General features: G+C 35.8%; 1 protein-coding gene across 2 annotated transcripts in view; it reads left to right on the top strand.

Moving 5' to 3' along the window:
- Window positions 1-22,476, top strand: part of EDIL3 (EGF-like repeats and discoidin I-like domains 3) — a 486,664-nt gene that overhangs the window by 256,791 nt on the left and 207,397 nt on the right. For both annotated transcript variants that reach the window (XM_010863387.1, XM_010863386.1), the window contains one exon: window positions 6,940-7,053. In XM_010863387.1, the coding sequence (XP_010861689.1) occupies window positions 6,940-7,053 (114 nt within the window). The remainder of the gene's footprint in view (window positions 1-6,939; window positions 7,054-22,476) is intronic.

Here is a 22,476-nt window from a genome sequence, read left to right as displayed (position 1 = left end):
TAATATTTGAGTTGTATCATCCTCTTGATTACCCCTCCCTCAAGCCTTCTTCCATATTCCCTGGTTTTGGCTTTATAAGTATCTTGGAATGGCTGTCTTATCTTGCTGGCCAAATATCTGATTAAGACAAATAAAGCCTTACTGAAATAATTTTATATGGAAACATTCTAGAGAATTGGGCTCTACCTGGTTACCAGTAGCAGAGGTTTTTGCATCAAAATTGAGGTCCCCAAATAAGTTTCAGGATGCCATACAGATGAGCATAGAATACTATCTTTGTTAGTAAGTGGTGATGGGTAAATACCTCTTGGATATTTTTTTACACTGTTGTTCTTGGTAATGAAAGTTATCAGTAAATTATTATAAAAGGTTTGTGTGTGATATGTTCTGATTGAAGAAGGCTCATTTTAATTTGCTATTTTAAAAGGAATTGCTAGCAATATAGCAAAAGGCCGGATCAAAACAGCATTCAAGCACACATAATTAAAAATATACTGTCTTGTCCTAGAAATGATTGGGGAATCCTATAGATTATTCTGATTATGACTTAATTTAATTCAGTATCTGAGTGGGAGGACAGAATTCCTAGAAATTCATCATAATTTATTCAGCCTTAAAAGAGAAATTGAATAACCATAGTCTTTAGATAAGAAAAAATATAAAAGGTCAAATTTTAAAAGACAGTCACTCACAGGAGGTCTGGAGACTATTTAATTGCTAATGGGGAGCCCAGGGAAGATAGGTTGTTAAGCATCAAAAAGAGCAGACTCTTGAAAATAAGCTCTTGCTGGCTAATTAACAGTCAATAACAATATTGCAGGAAAAAAGACAACCTGAGGGAAGGGAATAAGGGAGCCAAGGAATTATGTCTTTGAGAAGAAAAAAAGGGCTTAATTATGGTATCCTTTTAATATATCAAAATTAGGGTGCTCAGCCTGACAATCAGTTGCTCGCTCTTAATGCTCATGGGACCTGAATATACTTGGGGATCAAAAGGAGGTCATTTCCGGAGTGAATTAAGTTGTCTTTTTCCTCCACTCAAGAGGAGGTTACATGGATTTCTGTCCTAAAAAGGAGTGGATGTCCTAGTCTAAATGATAGTCAGTATTGAAAATATTCCAGGCCAAGTTGGCGAAGTAAATGTAGTTGAACGACTGGGCTAGATGGTGCCCACCTCGGGAGCTCTGGAGAGAAGTAAGGGTAAGCTGGCACTCCCATGGCCCACGTGTGCAATGTACAGTCATTTCTATTCTGCATGTTGCAAATGGGAGTCAGTTTGAAAACTAATTAATTAATTATTTAGTCAATTCATTTTGAAAGTTTCCACTGGACGTCCTAGAAAATTAGACTTCAGAAATCTCCACTTCATCTCTGGCCAGTTGGTGGAGTCTATAACGAAGAATGGGATTACAGATTATTTAAATACAATTATCTGAGAAGAAGCAGCAACATTTCTGTCGCAAGACTCATGCCCAGAGAAGTCACTGTTTTTTGAAGACACAGATAAAGGAACTAGCAAATATTGGGTTGGCCAAAAAGTTAATTTGGGTTTTTCTGTAAGTTAGGGAAAAGCCCAAATGAACTTTGTGACCAATCCAATATAATTTTGATTTTAAAAACTCTGTGCTAACCTACTACTTTGAAGTCAGTTTCATGGGCTTGGGGCTATATTTTGCACCGTGATGGGTCTAACAGAGATCAAGAAAAAAAAAGACTTGAAGTAACTGAGCACTTCTCATGATGCAGATGTGTGCAAGTTCATGAGTACTCAGAATGACCACAATGAATATATGTGTTTTGCAATTACTAGACTTCTTTACAGTGACACCGCCAGAGAATGCATGGGTTTACAGTATTTCTGTTAGCAAAAAGCCAAGCCTAACAGGAAAGACTGCAGCATTCCTTTCCAAATCTGTGTAAGGTGGGTTAAGGGCAAAATAATAGTAAAGACAGAGAAACTAAGTTTTGCATATAATACTAATGAGTTTCTGTATTTACAACAGAAAAGGGGCCTGGAAACCCTTGAAGAGTACTTTTTGTTTAAAAGGTATGCATGCTATTGTGATCAACTATCTACTCTCTCATCTATTTCTCCCCTTCCTTTGCTTTGCTTTTTAATTTCTTCACACACATGCACCATGAGTTTATATCTGGGAATTTGTGCTCAACTCTTTCTACTTTCCTTCAGTCAGCTAGAGAGTAGGCAGCAAAGTTTAATGTTTTCAGTGAGGAATCAGGATTCAGCTAGATGAGTTGTTATAAAATCTAGCTTTGAATGATGCTACTTTTAAGAACAGTTCTCAGGGGAGCAGTCATAGAACTAAAAAACTCAAAAGTTATAATTATAAATGAACTATTAAAATAACCAAATATAGAAATTCCTATTTTTATATAGAATTGCTGTATCAAAATTTTCTTAGTTATAAAATACTTTAGAATATCTCAGTGTATTTGAAATTCATTGATGTTCAGTTGCTACTTCATATCTGACTCTTTGCGACCCCATGGACTGCAGCAGGCCAGGCTTTCCTATCCTTCATTGTCTCCTGGGGTTTGCTCAAATTCATGTCCATTGAGTCTGTGATGCCATATCCATCTCATCTTCTGCCTCTGCCCCCTTCTCCTTTTGCCTTCAGTCTTTCCCAGCATCAGAGCCTTTTCCAATGAGTCAGCTCTTCCTTCAGGTGGCGGAAGTATTGGAGGTTCAACTTCAACATCAATCCTCCCAATGAGTATTTAGAGTTGATTTCCTTTAGGATTGACTGGTTTGATCTCCTTGCTGTCCAAGGGACTCTCAAGAGTCTTCTCTAACACCACAATTCAGAAGCATCAATTCCTGATGCTCAGCCTTCTTTATGGTCCAACTCTCACATCCAGACCTGACAACTAGAAAAACCATAGCTTTGACTATATGGACCTTTGTCAGCAAAATGATGTCTCTGCTTTTAAATACACTGTCTAAGTTTGTCATAGCTTTCCTCCCAAGCAGCAAGCATCTTTTAATGTCATGCTTGCAGTCACAGTCCACGGTGATTTTGGAGCCCAAGATATGAGGACTTTTTTCTGGAAATGGTAATGGCATGATCTATGACAAAGAGAGATGTATGTGATTTATTACAAAGGAGTTTAACTTTCATTTCATTACATTATATTCTGTGAACATTTATATCCAGTCTTTAATTAAACATGATTTATCCAAATTGAGGTCTGTTTCCATTTAGATTGCTTTCAGTGTTAATCACTGTGCAAATAGCCTTCACTGCTGTAAGAACTCTTACATTATATTGATATATAAAAGCTCCTGTGTAATTTGCATCTGTTATCTGAGCTTACATGTTACTAGGTGTGTACATAGAAATGTTTTACTTATTTTGCTACTTTATTAAAGTATTAAACTCAATATAGTGTTTTTAATTTTATGAATTTAGGTTAAAGTAGTCATTTTTATCTAAAAAATGCATAAACAGTAAAAGGTCATTTTTTTTAAATCAAAAACTGAATAATGGCTAGAAAGCATTTTCTCTTCCACAAATGCAATTTCAGTTCATTCCACCTCGAGTTAACCCCTGGGTAAAGGTATAACTGTATTTTTAGAAACAAATGTTGTTAATTTCAACTTAATTGTTGGTGACAGTAGACCCAGTCTGATGAACAAGTACATAGAAATTCAAAGGTTGATTAATTTCAATTAAATTCACATTCTCCTGTGTAAAGTACTGTTGCTGCTGCTGCTAAGTCGCTTCAGTCATGTCCGACTCTGTGCGACCCCATAGACAGCAGCCCACCAGGCTCCCCCGTCCCTGGGATTCTCCAGACGAGAACACTGGAGTGGGTTGCCATTTCCTTCTCCAATGCATGAAAGTGAAAAGTCAAAGAGAAGTCGCTCAGTCGTGTTTGACTCTTCCTGACCCCATGGACTGCAGCCTACCAGGCTCCTCCGCCCATGGGATTTTCCAGGCAAGAGGACTGGAGTGGGTTGCCATTGCCTTCTCCAGTGTAAAGCACTACTTATTGTTTAAAAACATAGAAGAAATGAGGAAGCAAAGAAAAATGGTGCATACATATCCTAAAAGGATGTATAATAACTCTTGATTGGTTGCATATCATCAGCTGTGAAGACTTCCTTCTTCTTAACATTTCAAAGCCTCAAGAGCTGAGTTTGATTATACTTGTAATATAGGTCAATACTGAAACGAGAAATGCTCAGGTAAGGTAATTCTCTTACATGAGAATTAAAATGTATGTTGTATCCCTTAGCTTCAAATCCTGGGTGGGTCCCTATACAGCCTTCCTGCATTCATTTCTTTAAGTCCATTCCACATATGGCTTTTCTAGGTCTTTCTAGGAAACCAGGGTACAGAAGCTACCTTCCCAGCCAGTTCCACGTCTTCAGTGCCAAAGAGAAAGCCTGTCTCCCTTAGCTGACACTGGGCATTCATGATAATCTGGCCCCTACCTACATCCCATACTTGGTTTATAGCACCCTCCTTCCCACTCTCTGCTCCAGACAAACTGCTGTTTGTGTGCTTGAACACACCATCACACCATGAACACTCCTCTTCAAAGTCGTGACTCATTCTGGATCCCTGCTTGGCAATGTTAATACAATGCCGTCTTCATCCTGTTTTTATTAATCCTAACTGACTTCCCCTCAAGTCCAAAATCAAATTTTATTCCCCTTATGTGGTCTTTTTCAGATATTAATACTCAGTATCACCTCAGTGTGTATATATATATATATATACACACACACACACATAGATATATATACATATATATAATAAGAATACTTTTTTTATGTCTAACTTTACAAAATAAGGCAATGTATTCTTTAAGACCTGATGATTTAACTTTTTATTGGCCACTGACATACCTCACTTGAAACAAATTGCCATAGATATGATGTAGGCAAAGACACATTAGGCATGTTCCAAAGTAGCCAGTTATTGCCCCTACCTTGTACTGAGCAGGTAAGAAAATAAATAACACAGTGATTTCTGTGCCACTTTCAAAATTTAATGAAAATATGTTTCATGTTCATCCCATATAAATAAAGATTAGATGAATTTTTGAGGGAAAAAAGAGCTAAATATTTCATCAGGTGAGAAAATGAATAAATGACATATTCTTCCTTTAGTACTTTCCTTCCTTCCTTCTTCCGCTCATGGAAGTTTTAGTGTCAAAAATTTGAGTCTATTATATTTTATAGTACACAGCTGTTTCTTAGAATGATCAGATTCTGATTTAATCCTATTATTTGATGTTATATTTGCTTAAAATGGGATTCCCAGGTGGCTCAGCTGGTAAAAACTCCTCCTGCCACCCTGGGTTGGGAAGATCCCTTGGAGTAGGAAACGGCAACCCACTCCGGTATTCTTGTCTAGAGAATCCCATGGACACGGAAGCCTGGTGCCCTGCAGTCCTTGAACTAGCAAAGAGTCACACATGATTGAGCACTCCACTGTGGTTTAAATGATTTGGATTATTTCTGAACACAGTCATGAATTATCTCTACTCTCAAGATGTAACAGTTGACCAGAAACCAAAAAAGGACCAGAAATATTTTATAAAGTGGTCACCTGCCTAAAGAAATTTAGACCAAACTTTGCCATAATCTGAGAATGAGAGGGTGAACGAATCTGCTTCCAGGAGGAGATCCTGTTTATAAGAAAGACGTTAAAGGAAAAGGAAAACTAGAAGTTTTCTAATATTTTGTCCTTGTTTAATATTGAGAGGGTAATTTATGATCATATTGTTTTAAGCACCGTGAAAACCCAGAACTTTAGAACAGCTTTTGATATGTTTATCAGAAGGCATATTACACGTCTGAAATAATTTTCTTCAGATTGCACCACTATTTTGTGAGATATTTGATGAAGCAATACTTACTGGGTACTAGTGGTGTTCTAGATAATGTGTGGCATTTTGGGGGGTACAGAAAACAGTACTGGACAGGTCCTGCATTTGTAAAGTTCACGGATTGACTGTGAGAGGGAAAGGCCCACAGAAAGACGATTCCTAAGGAAGAGCATTTAGGTATGTAAGAAGCAGTTGTGGGAATAGGAGCAGAGCAGGTGTTCAATTGAAACAGATGATAGAAGGGAAAGCAGTCAGAGCCGTGTACATCCTCCAATTACTTTACTAGTTCCCACAGAGCCAAACTCGGGGCTGTGCTTAGAGGAAATGATGTGCAAATATCCGTGATTGATACTTCACTGAGTTCATCATTATTCTTTTTTTTTTTTTCAAAATCCCATTTATTGTCCCTGTTATCCAAAATTAGCATGGAATTTAGTATAATTTGCTGAATGTTTTATATATCATATGATTTTTCATCAGGTATAATAATAGTATATCAAAGGTAAATCCCGTTAGTCATCCTAACTTTAGAAACCCTTGAATGAAATTAGGAAATGATCATCATTTACATTTATTATATTTTGCATGTAACAAGCTTTAGCTATTAACTCTAATTTGCTTCTCATCGCATTCATCAAAGGCGAACTATTTAGAAACTAAAACATCTCTGTCAGTGAGAATTTTAATGAATTAAGATGAAATGAGACAGTGTTAATTGGCAGTGGTTGCTGCTGGGGAGGTGTCTAGATCTTGTAAGTGATACCAATTTATTTCTCGATCAGGGTTAATTTGTTTGATTTAATTTTAAGGACACACTGAATATTTCCCCAACTAGTCATATTTATTTTCAGGATTAGAGAGTGTTTTAGTTCTGTTGGGTTTGGATTCTCAATTCCATTTGAACTTGACTTAGTTTGATTGTCAACAAATTGTCTATCGTAAGCACCATTTATATTATTGACAAGACATATGCACATGACATTATTTAGAGCTTCTCTTACTTGAAATGCCTAAAACCTTCTAAAAATCTATCTTTTTTCACCAATAATTCTCTTTCTCTCTTCTTCCTATTTTCCTCAGATATAAATGAATGCGAAGCTGAGCCCTGCAAAAATGGTGGGATATGTACAGACCTTGTTGCTAACTATTCCTGTGAGTGCCCAGGAGAATTCATGGGAAGAAATTGTCAGTACAGTAAGTATTCACATATATATGAATATCTATATATGTATATATATCCTCTGTTTGCATCACTTTCACTTATTATGGAATTTGGGTCAAAATCAGTAATTGCTTCTGGGGTTTATAATATATTGAAATGTGCATTTCATATTTGTTGTTACCAAATATGATAACAATTGATATTTGTTGTTATCAAATACGATAACAATCAAATGTTGTTAGTGTACATATATACTCCTGGATGGGTCTCGGAGCGTGATAGGGATGCGAGTGGTAGGGATAGTGGATACCTTGTGACCTCAAAGGAGCTCAACAGTTCCGTAAAGACACAAGTGCATCACTTTTATGAGCCTCATTTTGGCTTTTGAGTATATATAGGACCTAATTTCCTCCCAGGCTGGTTATTCTGGTTCAAACAATAAATTCAGAGCATTCTAAACAGAGAACCTTGGTCACAAATAAAAGGTAGAGATTAATGAGGATTCATGTTAAGGTGGCCTATCTATTAGTAAGATAGGCCATTTATTTGTCTTCTTGGAAGCCTAAGTCTGTAAGGTCTTGAAATGATGGATCAAATTATAGGACAATAATTTGCCTGAAGTGTTTACCATGAAGCACAGAGCATCCCACCTTTCCGAAAACAAACAAACAAAAAGTAGGGAGAGGTAATAACGGGATTATAGTTGGTGGAAGGAGATCAGAATTGGGCACAAATACTTGCTAATGAGAACAGTAGTGGTGTAGTTTATTAATTGTTGGACATTTATAGAACTTCATAGTGCTATGGCTTTGATGTATATAATGATGTTAGAGCATTGTAACATTCTGCAAGTTGAGAATGCAAATGCAGATGAGAATTCAGACATGGAAACTAAGACACGTGGGCTTTGTGGTTTTCCCAGGCTCTCAAAGTTAGTGCCAAAAGCAGAACTGAAAGGAATCTAGAATCAGGTCTTAAGATTCCAAATTCTGTATATTTTTCTCTAAATCAAGATGTCTCTGTGGATAGAGCTGAACATGGTAAACTTGGAAGCACCTTCCACCTCTACTCTCTCTTATACACACACATACACACACACGCATACACTCACTCCATCCCTCTCTCCCTCTTTCTCTTCTCTTTCTCTTTAGCCAGAGTAACAATTTTATTTCTCACTTTCCCTCTCTTTATTCCCATTGACAACGGTAATTTATAAAATAAAACAAGGCAAGTTATTGAAGAATTAATTTGGGTTATGTATTTAAACAAAATGATCTGGGGATTCTCATCACCCTGGTCCTGAAAATCTTCATGAAAATGACGAAGTTGTTAATATCAAAGAAATACTTGAGATTGAGCAAAATTTTTCTAAGCTTGAAAATAATTGGAGGGTGCTTCTCTGGGAGCTCAGTGGTAAAGAATCCACCTGACAATGCAGGAGACACTGGTTCAATCCCTGATTCGGGAAGATCCCACAGGCCGTGAAGCCAACTAAGCTCGTGTGCCACAGCTATTGATCCTGTGCTCACAATCTCTGGAGCCGCAACTACATATGTACTCATAGGCCCTAGAGCCTGTGCTCCACGACAAGAGAAGGAACCGCAATGAGAAGCCTGCTCCTTGCAGCTAGAGAGTAGCCCCCACGGCCACAAAAAGAGAAAAGCCTGCACAGCAGTGAGGACTAAGCACAGTCATAAATAAATAAAACTAGTTAAAAAATAAAAATAATTGGAGAAGGACACGGAGAACAAGTTAATAAAGGGAGGTTCAAGCATGGATGAATGGAAGGAAAGGAGAGTCTGAGTAAGCAGATTATTCTGAATAAACCATAGCCATCCAGGCAACTAACCTAGCAACCTTCCTACAAAGAGTTTAACTAACCTCCCACTAAGTTAAATTCAGTTTCAAGTAGTCCTTGGCCCACCCAGGCCCAGCTCTTGCATGAACATGTGGTTCATGGGACCTGAATATACTGCCTAGTGAGCCTTTGCCACCTGTATTGATCAAGGAGCAACTAGACAGCCAGTTGGTTGCCTGTTATTGTTGTTCAGTAACTCAGTCGTGTCTGACTCTTTGTCCCCATGGACTATATAGCACACCAGGCTTCCCTGTCCTTCCCTGTCTTCCGGAGTTTGCTCCAACTCAGTCCGTTGAGTCACTAATGACATGCAATCATCTCGTCCTCTGTCACCCTCTTCTCCTCTTGCCCTCAGTATTTCCCAGCATCAGGGTGTTTTTTAATGAGTCAGATCTTCCCATTAGGTGGCCAAAGTATTGGAGCTTCATCATCAGTCCTTCCAATGAATATTCAGGGTTGATTTCCTTTAGAATTGACTGGTTTGATCTCCTTACTCTTCAAGGGACTCTCAAGAGTCTTCTTCCACACTACAATTTGAAATAGCTCAGGTGGAATTCCGTCACCTCCACCCATTGAAAAAGGAAGGATGTGAGCTAGAAAGTGAAACCGATGACTAAAGCTTGTGCATCCCTCCATTAGCAATTACTGAAGTCACCACATGTGAAAGTACCCCTGAAAAGAAAGAAACCTGATAGATTAAGAAGGATGTATCAAAATAGGCTTCGAGCTTAATTGCCCCCAGCTTGCATCTAGCGTCTTCCAATTAGTTTTTGCTACTGTATTTAACAAAATTTTGTTTTTCTTTGACTTGGTTTTGTCTCTATATAATATCTATATGTAAATCCAGACTGCTTTCTGACATGAATGTGACAGTGAGGTGCCTCCCATTATCTATCATATTCTCTGACATTCTGCTGTTTCCTTCTTCATCTCTGTGCCTTGACAGGGATCAAAAAGGGTCACGTAAGGTACACTGTAAAATATGTTCCTCTTGGGGTATTTGTTTTTATAGCATTGATTTATAAGAATATGTAATAAGGATTCTGATTCTTCCCATTGTCTTTGATCCTGAGGATATATGGTTTTGCTTTTTTGTGTGGCTTTTTATAATGTTTAGAAAATCCAGAGTAAGAAAGTGCACCTTGCCACAGTGATGATTTAGTGCTACACACTGAAAACTTAGACCATCCCCTGACTACACGCAATATAGAAGTACCTGCAGGTTACAGCTAGTGCCAGCTCCCAGTTGATTGAGTTTAGGATCTTGGGAGTTGACATTACAGAGATTATAACCAATTTGCTCACGTCCACTCTGAAGTTAAGATTGATAAACTTTCTTCAGGCTTTGTATGCTGTCCTGTAGGAATACCACAAGGTCAGTTTATACCTGCAATAATGGGAGACAAGCCATTTGTTTCAGCAGATATTTCATGTGAGAGAGGGAAGAGAGAATGATGGAGATTAAGTGCTTGGCAAGGCAGGGAACTGGTGTAGGGGTGCAGGGGTGAGGGGGTGGGGGAGGGAAGGGTTAGAGGGCATCCATACCAAAATGCTGTTGTCCTTGTGTTCACATTTAAATTGTCTTCAGTCTCACTGGGGCTCCTGCACTTACATTCGCCTCACTTGTACCACTTCTGCCTTTTTAAAATTTTGATTTTATATTGAAGTATAGTTGACAGATATCTACTTCCTTCTTAATTGTACTGATGGGTTTATTGAGATCTGGTATATTTTGCAATGGGGTTATGCATGGACGGAGGAGCCTGGTGGGCTACAGTCCATGGGGTCGCTGAGGGTCAGACACGACTGAGCGACTTCATTTTCACTTTTCACTTTCATGCATTAGAGAAGGACATGGCAACCCACTCCAGTGTTCTTGCCTGGAGAATCCCAGGGACGGGGGAGCTTGATGGGCTGCCGTCTATGGGGTCAAACAGAGTCGGACACGACTGAAGTGACTTAGCAGCAGCAGTATGCAAATGAACTTGAAATAAGAGTTTCTCATTTTAGGCCATTTCTGCATGCAGGCATCTTGATAGTTTATCTGAGATCACTTATTTACTTCTCACTCATTTCAAAAAATCAGCAGGCATATGATACTATGATCTTATCAGCTGCTACTACTACTAGCAAGCCTTATATCAAAATATAAAAGTGGTAATTTTGGAGGTTGCATTTCTCACTGTGTAGAGAGACTGATCTTGATATCTATATGCTTATCATCAAAAGATTTTTTTTTCAGTCCTTAGCTTTTTCTTTGCCTTTTCCTCATTTTTACCATACTTTCAATTTTAAGCAATTTATTATGACTGATTTTCAGTGTAATTAAATGAAATATTTTTAATATTAATGATATCCTACATTTTAAAAACCTAAGTATAAATTCATTTATTCATTCATTTTCATTTAAATAATTAAAGGCAAGGCATTTATGTTGAGATGAGAGTTTAATATTATTTTTTAAATTGTTATGTGAATTATTTTTCATAATGTATATCTTTAATTAATACAGCTATTAAGTACTTTTAGTTTGTAAGGAATAAATTTATATCTAGGTCTATTATAAGATAATGCTTAATTTTGTGGTAATAATTATTATGTGTATCAGTCACCTGTTAAACATTTTCTGTAACAATATAATTAGTTCATATGTTAACAAGTGTTTTAATACTTGGCAAAGAATGTACTTATAATTTTAACACATTATTTCCTAATATCTGTGGGTGAGTTAAGGCAATTATACATCTGATTTATATAATTTCAGTTTAGATTTCCAGTTATGATTCATAGAGCTTGTCATTGACTTTGAAAGATCTCAATTATTTTTTAGTTTTATCTTTTTTTTTTTACCACAGGGCATTTGATTAACTTTGATTATTTTTATTTTAATTGGAGCTACTTTTGATTGATATGTGAAAATTTTTAAGATGTTCCCATAGCACCTAATGGGGCTTCCCTGGTAGCTCAGTGGTTGAAAAAAAAAAACCCGCCTGTAATGCAGGAGCTGCAGGAGACCTGAGTTCGATCCCTGGGTTGGGAAGAGTCCCTGGAGGAGGAAATGGCAACCCACTCCAGAATTCTTGCTGGGAAAATCCCATGGACAGAAGAGCCTGATGGGCTACAGTCCATGGGATCTCAAAGAGTCAGACCTGACTAAAGTGACTGAGCACACACTTAACACCTATTACAGTATTACAGATATTCTTCCAATTTAAGTTCTAATTTATATTCCCTTGTTTCTTTTAAATAAATTCAAGTGTTCACATGGCCATTTTTATAAACATCTTCAAAGGACAAGGATGATGAACTGGAATGAGAAACCTGTTCTCAGGAGAATAGATATGCTTTGTCATGTAGGATTAACAGAACATGATGTTTAAAGTAAATTCAATGGAAATTGATAGCACTTTAGTTAACTATCTAAAAATAACTTTTATTATTTTCATCTGGGGGGCTTATGTGGCTGACAGTAACTGTATACAGTTCCCTTCTGGGTGTTTAAATGTGACATGATTAAACTTCAGGAATGGCACTCAAATTCATTTCCATTACTGATACTATTTCTGGAAATTAAAATAGTCACCAAGGGAGCCCTTATAATACAGCATCCCCAAACTATTATGCCAGAAAGTATTATGACTTGGAGGATTTCAGAGCATTTTATTAAAAATCAAAACTAAAATCTTCAACTGAGGAGAAAGTGATGTTTCTAAAAGTCAAAATTATTCAGTTTTTTTTTTAATTTAGTGAAATAATCTAGATAATTCTATAGTACTTTAGGAATTCCATCTATAAACTAATAAGGGCAAAAGGTAATGATACATGTGAATAGAGTTTGAAAACTATAGATTAATATTTCTGTATCTTCACTTTTGAGCAGCTGTAACTCTTTAAGCCTTCATTATAAATGAACTAGTATTTACAAATACACAAACATATGCTAGATAGATGTATATATGTGTTTTTTCTTTTGAAATCAATGTATGCTGCCAAGTACACTTGAATTATAAGTGAAGACTTATGCTGTTAAAATTGATAAAACATTTGATAAGTGAATAATGTCATCTCCATTATTATATGCTCAACAATTAATTATTGCTTTTGAAAGACAAACTTGTAAATAAAAACTGTCAACTTATCTTAAAATTTTGTCACCAACTGTTATATGATAATGTTGATTTTAATTTTACTATGAGCCAAGCACTCTTCTAAGTACTTTAAATAACAACTTATTTGAGCCTCTTAACACTCTTTGTTGTAGATTCTGTTTATCATTGGCTCCATTTTATAGAAAAAACTGAGCTCCTGAGAGATGAAATAATTTGTGTAGGTTCACATGGCTAGTAAAGTTCAGATCCTGGTCTTATTGCATCTGCATAGCCTGTCCTCCCAAGCATGATCGATCCTGCCCTTTGGCGGGTGAAAGGAACACTGTTTACTACACAGTACACTTTAAGAACACTTTCACTCGAGTGGCCTTGACAAGTGGCTGCAGAGTAAGAGGAAAGAACATAGGCTTTGAATTCAAATAGAATTGAGGTTTAAACTCTGCCTTTTTCTCTTTGTAGAATTGAGGTTTAGATCCTGGCTTGTTACCTTTATAACTCTATGTCTGAATAGCATATAGATTCTTCATCTATAAATAGAATGAATAGCACTTTTTGGTTTAAATTGATGACTAGATTAAAATTAGGAGCATATGTAAACTATTTAGTAAACTACATAGGTCAATACATGTTGTAGATAAGCAAATAATTACGTAAATAAATAGACACAATGATTTTGAATTACTTAAAAAAAAGCTAATGCTAGTTTAGTCCCCTTTTTCTTGTTATAATTTTTTTTTAAATTTTAAAGTACTACCTATCTTTAGCAATTGACTGTGTGTATTGAGAACAAAATGTATAGAAGTCAGATTTTTAATGCATTGCATACCATGTTTTACAAGTACATTAATTTAGGAAATCCAGTGACATTAGCAGTGAAGAGTGAAAGTGAAGTCGCTCAGTCGTGTCTGACTCTTAGCGACCCCATGGACTGCAGCCTCCCAGGCTCCTCTGTCCATGGGATTTTCCAGGCAAGAGTACTGGAGTGGGGTGCCACTGCCTTCACTTTCACTCTTCACTTTCATGCATTGGAGAAGGAAATGGCAACCCACTCCAGTGTTCTTGCCTGGAGAATCCCAGGGACAGGGGAGCCTGGTGGGCTGCGGTCTATGGGGTCGCACAGAGTCGGACACGACTGAAGTGACTTAGCAGTAGCAGCAATGACATTAGCAGAATTTTTAATAAACAAATATTATTAATTCAACCAAAACCATTATAGGGGATAAGAGTTGCTTTAGTTTTTGAAAAATATGACATCATAACATACTCTGAACCACAAATACCAAATTTCATTTGTTTACGTTTTTTTGTTTGCAATTATTGTTAAGATGCCGCTGTTATTTGATCATGTATTTTAGTGAATGGTGAACAGAAACAGTGGAGCAAATAATTTCAGTATTTTCTTATCTACTATAGATGGTCAGAGATTATAGTTTTATCCTATATAACACTAAATTCCTAGTCTGCTATATCCAGATATTACATAGATCCAAAGGCAAAATATAAGAGATTCTGATTAAAATAAAGAGTTTTAAAAATAATAAGTGTTTATAAAGAAATGAAAATGAGAATTAAGACACATAAATTTAATAAGAAAATTGTGTAAGTCGAGTATTATAGTGAAAGTATTCAACTAGGTGTTCAGTAAATAAACTAGCCACAGATATTTATTGATTTTTTTTCTTAATTATGTACAGAATTTTCAGAAAATGTATGAATTAATTCATTCACCAACCTAGATCCAGCAGTAGCCACCCACTACAGCTGGAGCAACAATAGCGGTTAAATTCAGTTCCTGTTCTTGTGGAGTATGCAGATTAATGGGAAAGAAAAGCAAGAATTACATAATAGCTGATTACAAAACATCCTGAGCACTGTGAATGAAGAAGGAGCCACGATGGAGCACCTGTTCTGTTTGGGGAAGTTTAAGGAAATGACATTTGAACTGAGGCCAGAGGAGCATAATAGTAGGTACCAAACAGAGGGCGGGCTGTCGAAATGAGGATTTCACAAGAAGGACAATATGCTCAAGGATAAACAGGCTCTTTGTTTAATATGAAGACAAATATTAAGTGGATGAGTTATGATTGCTGTGTAATAATCATCTGATGGGGTTTTTAGGATGATCATTTGCCTTTTAAGCTTTGACAATACGGGGTTAAGACCAGCTGATGGAAAAAATATTTAAGGATTATAATAATCATCTCACAAACTATTTTGTGTGCCCACAAGGGATTTTTAAAACAACAAAATAGACTTTAGCTTTTGTATGTATAGCAAGAAATCAATGAAAAGCAAAGAATAATAGTCATTAATGCTAAATCTGGTTTTATTCCAGATTAAAAAAGTCTGCTCTGTTTTAGAATTTTGAAATGGTACTTTAGCAGTGCTTTTTGCCTTTGAAATCATTGCCTAATATCAACGTAAGGTTACTTTCCTTGAATACATAGAATAGGAATTAATTCAGAACTCCAATAGGACAGGAAAAGGGCAGCTTACCTTAGGCTCTCACCTTCTGTGAACATTGAAAAAAAGGAAAAAGTAACTATGGGTTGGTGGAAGTTTTATATTTAAGATTAATTGTATATTGTTAAATCCAAGATACACAATATTTAAAATCTACCCATAAATATATAGCGATATAAATGGAAGTAACCATAACTATAAATACTTGAACATGGATAATTATTTAACGTAGTTTCTCACATTCTTTACAAAGACCTGACAATAAGTACAAAAAATCCAGAATACTGTACAAGTATATCAATAGCCCTCAAGGGAAGAAATGACTCCGACATTACTGCAGGATGAAGTCTTTGCAACAATAAACACAAAAAATTGACTTAATGACAAAACCAAATTGGATTTTATGTGTCTGACACAGAAGTTCCATTTTCAATCAGATGCCTCTGGGTATATTTTTCCAAATGTTGCCCAACAATTTTGTACAGAGATGTCACACTTTGAAAGTTCACCTGCTGTACCTTAAAGTGATAATCGAATAAAAGAAAGATGTAAAAATATCTGCAGAATGCTCAAATAGATCCCCTAGGACTTACTAAATACATCTAACAAATTGAATCAGATTCTCATTACCTGACAGTTTTGTATTTCATTACAAATAATTACTGAAACATTCAAGAAGACTTTATTGTTTTTCAAATTATGTAACATTCCCATTATGCACTTAATAGCATATGTTCAGGGATCAAAATTAATTTTGCATTTATTCTCCAAACTGAAACTCATTCTAATATATCCCTATCTCTAAAAAGGCAGATAAAGTATGCAGAGATCAAGAAAGTTTGGGAACGGGATAATGTGATGTCATCTTTGTAGCATTTAAAACTGTAATATATGATTGAGAAATACCACATTTTTCTCAGACCGTAAATATCAATCTTTTCAATTATCACCCCATCCTTACCCTTGAAAAAAAAAAAGAACTCAAATAAAATATGGCACTATAGACAAAAATCTCCTATAGGAAAACTACTAGAAAAGAAGTCATTCTATGACTTGCAAGTTGAAACATGGTTAAGATGTAATTTGTGGGCTAGTCATTATTCTTTACATGTGTACCATGGCATTTTGGGGTGCTTAGGTGAAATTTGGGGTCTGATTATCAGAGTGAGGCTGAAATGGTTATTTCATCATGGGAAAATTACAGGCATAAATCACTGGTTTTTTTTTTAAATCAAATTCACTGAATAGCAGAGACACTTTTCTCAGGAGAAAGAAAAGAACATAGATGATATCTAATCTTTTATCAAATGTGCAAAGTTTTCCAGGATTTCCTGAAATCCAAAGGGTTTCAAATAGTACCAATAAAATTTTACTGGCAACCATGGAGCTGAGTTGGGCTGGACAGCAACCCCTGGCATGCCACTGGCTGCAGTTGTCAGGTACAACTGCACCCTTGGAAGTGATACCTTCCAGCAGCATGTAGCACAAAGAGCCTCGTATATGTTTTGAGTTTCATCTTCAAAGCATTTTTCTTCACCTGAAGGAGAGGATTCCAATAAATTTCTTTCCTGCATAGTCATATTGAATGGTAGGTGCAACTGGCACATCATGGTAAGCTAGGACTGGCAGTTATAAAAATGTGAATGATAACTCAAGGAATCACTTGTAACACAGACTCAGATTCAAGAATCAGATGAGAATGGAGAAGTGGTAAGGTTTAATATTAGTGCCAAAGGAGAAATTAAAAAAAATAAAGAGTACAAGATTGCTAACATAGACTTTAACATAAAGCAATTCTATCTGCAAAGGGACAAAAAGAGAGTCATCAGAGAAGTAGAAAATAAAGATGTAGAGAGGGCAAAGAAAATAATGTTTCCAGAATAGGAGCTGGTCAGGGAGATGGATACCTAAGAAAAGACACTTTTGAAAAAAATTTAGATCCTGTAATCATTAATAGTCCTGAAATAAGTGTGGTGGGTGGTAGAGAGAATGCCAAATTTCACCTCTTCCATATGGAACAGGTGTTAAGGAAGAAATAATAGCCACAGACTGCTCCTCCCAGGGTATGGAATGCTCAACTTTGAGCATATCTTAAACCCCAAAGAGCCATTAAGGTGGCCAAGGACCTAAAAATAAGTTTCATGATAGTTACTTTAATAGCTTTATCTGGTCAATAATACACATTCTTTTTAGAGCTCTAAAGGGAATGGACACATAAAGTATCCAACTTAAAAATAAATTGAACTGGAGGAATATGGTTCTATAAAAAGAAGTAGAGCCAGAGCAAAGTCAGTAAATTCAATACTAAAATTCAAGGAAAACAGGAGCAGGGACAGAAAATAAACTATTCTGACAAGAAAAGTGAATAGAATATAGTTATATAAGGGAGCCTATAAATACTCAGCACTATTATCTAACTACAAAACACCAAAGAGTTGAAACCGTGCCTCCTAGCTCCAAAAAATCCAAGGATATTTGTGGTAGTTTGTTCAAAATAAAATTCAATTTATATTTTTTGGTACACTCAGGAAGACACACAATTTTTTTGAACATCCATAACCTGGCTATTTCATATATAAATGTTGCTTCATATCCACTCAGCAGTAACTTGATAATGCCTTTTCCTTTCCCATTAGAATTATTCCTCAATTCTACCATTGTTAATAGCTTTCAGTATAACAAAACATGAGCACTTTCCTACAGGGATTTATATAAAGGATGCTCTTAGCCCCATCCCCTTTAAGTGCTTAATGTGAAGTTTTTGACCAAGGCTACAGGACCCTCAGGGATAGCTAGAATTCAGGGTGTCTGTGTTTTTTGATGAGGAAACAAAAATTGTATGTTTCTTTTTTCCTAATAGCTCTCTGAAACTTAGAATTTCCATCCATTACAGATGTAGATAACAATGAATCATTGCATTAGCAGCACCAATGACTTTGTCACTAACAGAAACCACAGTTATTTTCATACCACATTATCTTGTTGTACATCACTGAAAATACCATTTACAGTTTTCACTAATAAGAAACTCTAGTGGTCCTGCCACCACCTCTGTTATTTAACATTTTAATAGATGAGCGTGCATGTTATTATATCACACATTTTAAAATATTTTGATAATTACTTTGTGCTTCTGTTTATTTCATTTCGTGAACTGAAAAGCATTATTATTCTGAGAAGGGCCTCTAGGCGTCACAAGACTGATGAAAGTATCCATAGTGCAGAGAAGATTCAGAATCCTGAGTTACTGGCTTTTTGGTTTCAAAAGATATTTTATCCTCTGGGATAATATTCACGAAGCTTTAGGAAATGAAATCTACTAATGATCCATTTTCATTGAATGTCCATTTCTAGCCATGCTTCTGAGTTTGGTTCTCTAACTCCATGTATAAAAAATATAAGTAAAATAGCAGAAGATGATACTGTTAAGCCACATTTTTGTCATTGTGTTTACAGGCGTTTTAACAGCAGAGTTATTATTGAATGCATTGCTGCTTCGCACCAACAATGCAGGTTCAGAAAGTTTGCTAATCCTATAGAGAAGTGATATATTTGAAGTTAGATATGGATATTAATCCATATTTAAAAGACAAAAAAAGATACACTCAAGAACATCCCTCCTGCCCAGGGACTACAGTCTGAAGTTGAAAGCATCCAATCTACTTTTTAACCAGGGCCTTTCCAATTTTCTTAAGACCAATTATAATCTGTGTAAAATTTTAAAATCATTTAGTTATTAGTTATTTTATAGTCAATTTAGAATTTGACATATATATATATATATAGTTGCTTTAGAAGAATACACCTTGTGTATGAGTTAACAAAAAATTGCCAGTTGTCTGGAATCATAGCATCAAATACAGAGTATAATGTGGATTGCTCATTATGTGAGAAAAAAAGAATGCCAGTCTACTAAGTAATATTTTTAACTGGTGATCACATCAGTTTCAAAGCATCAGCGTATTGTCACTAAGTACATAATTAAGTCTATTTTGGAATTTACTTCTTAATTCATAGTTTATGTGTACCTAGAGTTATTTTAAGCAGTCTACACTTCTAAGACTCATATGATTCCATCATTTATTTGGCCTTCTTTCTTTAAGGAGGATAAGTTTGCACAGATCTGTAAGTGCTGAACTGGAATAAAAAGGTGGAGATGACTAGACATCTAACAACCTAGATCTTTTGCAACAGGACTGTGATGATGGCATTATGTTAGACGCTAAGACAACTGTCAAAATATAGAACACATAGTCATTGACATTAAGACTTTTGAAACATTACTCTGATGTAATTTTTTCTGACTTTTTTTGATCATAGGAAAAATATAGTCATTCAATTCATCTTTTTAAGAAGGCTGTTTTCAAGATTATATGTGAACCAAAACCATAAAGAAGGCTTGTGGACTACTTGGACCCTTGTTTTACTTTCTCATTCTATTTTTGTTCCTGTTTCCATGTCACATGGATTCTCATAGAACTTTTGCTTTTTCCTGTTTTTACCCTGCTTCCTTTCATACTCATGATGAATTTCCATTTATTGAATATTCTTCAATTATAGCAATATTTTAGTCGAGGTAGCTTCTTTAATGAATAATAAATAGTGCTGTGGATTGCACATGAAAAGGTTACTTACAACACAAAAAAAGCAATAAACTTACAATTGTATCTGAGAAGGAAAAACAATTCATTTAGTGTCTTTTAACTCTTCTTTCTAGCATAGCAAAATAGCAGCTTTTTTATACACATTTAACCTTTTGAGCAGTCAGGTGGATTTTATCATAGGGGCTTAAATGACTTCATTCATTATGCAGAATACTACAAATTCCCCACAGAACTACTAACTATATTCTAGTGTTTGGTCTAGTCACGAAAGGTAAAACAATTTTTGTTTAATATTCTAAGGATAGTGGCACATTGTTGCTTGAAAATATTACAGAGTATTGTATAAAATTCTATTGAATAAAATGGATAAGACAATTTAATAGAAAAAATATGTCATTTTCCCAGTCTGGTAATAAGCCCTCAGATTTTGGTTTCTAATATGACCTAGAAAATAGAATATTTGTAGGTCTGGTTTAACTGTATCAGTTATAGGTTTGCCTAATTGCCTAATACCAGTGAAGTGAAGTTGCTCAGTCGTGTCCGACTCTTTGCGACTCCATGGACTGTAACCTATCAGGCTCCTCTGTCCATGGGATTTTCCAGGCAAGAGTGCTGGAGTGGTTGCTGTTCCTTTTTTCAGGGGATCTTCCTGACCCAGGGGTTGAACCCAGGTCTCCTGCATTGACAACAGATGCTTTGCCATCTGAGCCACCAGGGAAACCACTACTAATACCAGTAATATGAGCATAAGGAATTGTCCAGAAAAAAATTAAAACATGCACCTCTAACAGAAAACATAAATATGCATCATGGACATTTCCTCATTTCCACAATTCTAAAATGCATGCCTTTATATTTGACACATATTAACATCTCTCATTTTGGTTGGCATCTTAAAATCATTGATATGTTAATAGTATATAATAGTGGGATCTTTGACTCGCTGAAGTCTACTAAATTAGTAACAAAACAGAAATTTTGGTAACATAGCCATTCCAAAAAAATGTACCACAAGCAAGCATTTATATCTAAGCTAAGCAAGTAATGATTTTAAATCAATAGAATAAAAATATGTATTAACGCTAAAGCAAATGATGCATAAATTCATGCTGTTCATTTGTATTTCCCATTGTATGAGTACTTTCCCATTATTTACATCAAGCCACATCTGCCTGATGTAAATAATGTAACTGATGTAACTGCCAGAAGCCAGTTCTTACCCACACATTACCCTTTGCATATATGGAAATGTGTTTTGAGTAATTCAAGACCAAAAAAGATCATTGTACAACAGTCCTCTCTCTCTATCACACATGCACTCCTACTTTAGTTAGAAAACAGTTTAATTATCTTTTTCTAGGCACAATTATCTATCAAGGAGATTCTAGTGACTATCTCTGTGCACTTAGCAACATCTCTGATACTCTAACTTGAAAAACTGTTTAAATTTCACTTGTTTTAATTACCTTTTAATGTTTTAAAAAAAACACATTTTTTTCTGATTATAGAGTTACATATATGACTAAAAAGGAACATTTGGAAAATACAAAGTTAATGTTTTATTAATAATTTTTTTCCCTCTGAAATACTGGTTTAAGTCTACAAGTTTTAGTATATTATCAAAGGCTACCATTATAACTTTTATTTATTGTTGCTCATTATTTCTACAGTGTGTCTCACATGTGTCTAGTTGGTCAAATCCCATGTCAGGTCTAAAGTTTTTCAAGAATAGACATTGCTTTTACAATGTATTTTCTTCCCTAATCTCTATAACAGCTAAAATCCCTGTGTAGATACATTAGACATTTGACAAACTCAGGCAATTGAGTGGCTAAGATTTCTTGAGAGAATGAGAGTAAAATAGAGATGCCTTCATCTATACTGATTAACATAAGAAGGGGAAGCAGACTATCACTTATTGAAACATAATGAACAGATCACTGGAAACATGTAATCCAAATTTAAACTGAATTTTAAAAAAGAAAAAATATTGGAAAATGTCATGGCTGTGGTCTTACACATATTAACAGCATATAAGTAAAAAGGAATGACCACTTCACATTCTACTCATAGCCTCTCTACTCCCAAAAATATAATAGTACATACAGTTTTTTGAAATTCCAGGAGCTGGCTAGCCAGGTAAATTGTCTATCAGATCAGATCAGTCACTTAGTCGTGTCCAGCTCTTTGCGACCCCATGAATCGCAGCACGCCAGGCCTCCCTGTCCATTGCCAGCTCCCAAGATTCACTCAGACTCACATCCATCTAGTCAGTGATGCCATCCAGCCATCTCATCCTCTGTCGTCCCCTTCTCCTCCTGCCCCCAATCCCTCCCAGCATCAGAGTCTTTTCCAATGAGTCAACTCTTCGCATGAGGTGGCCAAAGTATTGGAGTTTCAGCTTCAGCATCATTCCTTCCA

This window comes from Bison bison, unplaced genomic scaffold, assembly GCF_000754665.1.
Source record: "Bison bison bison isolate TAMUID 2011002044 unplaced genomic scaffold, Bison_UMD1.0 scf7180017864490, whole genome shotgun sequence".
NCBI lineage: Eukaryota > Metazoa > Chordata > Mammalia > Artiodactyla > Bovidae > Bison > Bison bison.
This window is presented reverse-complemented; position numbering and strand designations above follow the sequence as displayed.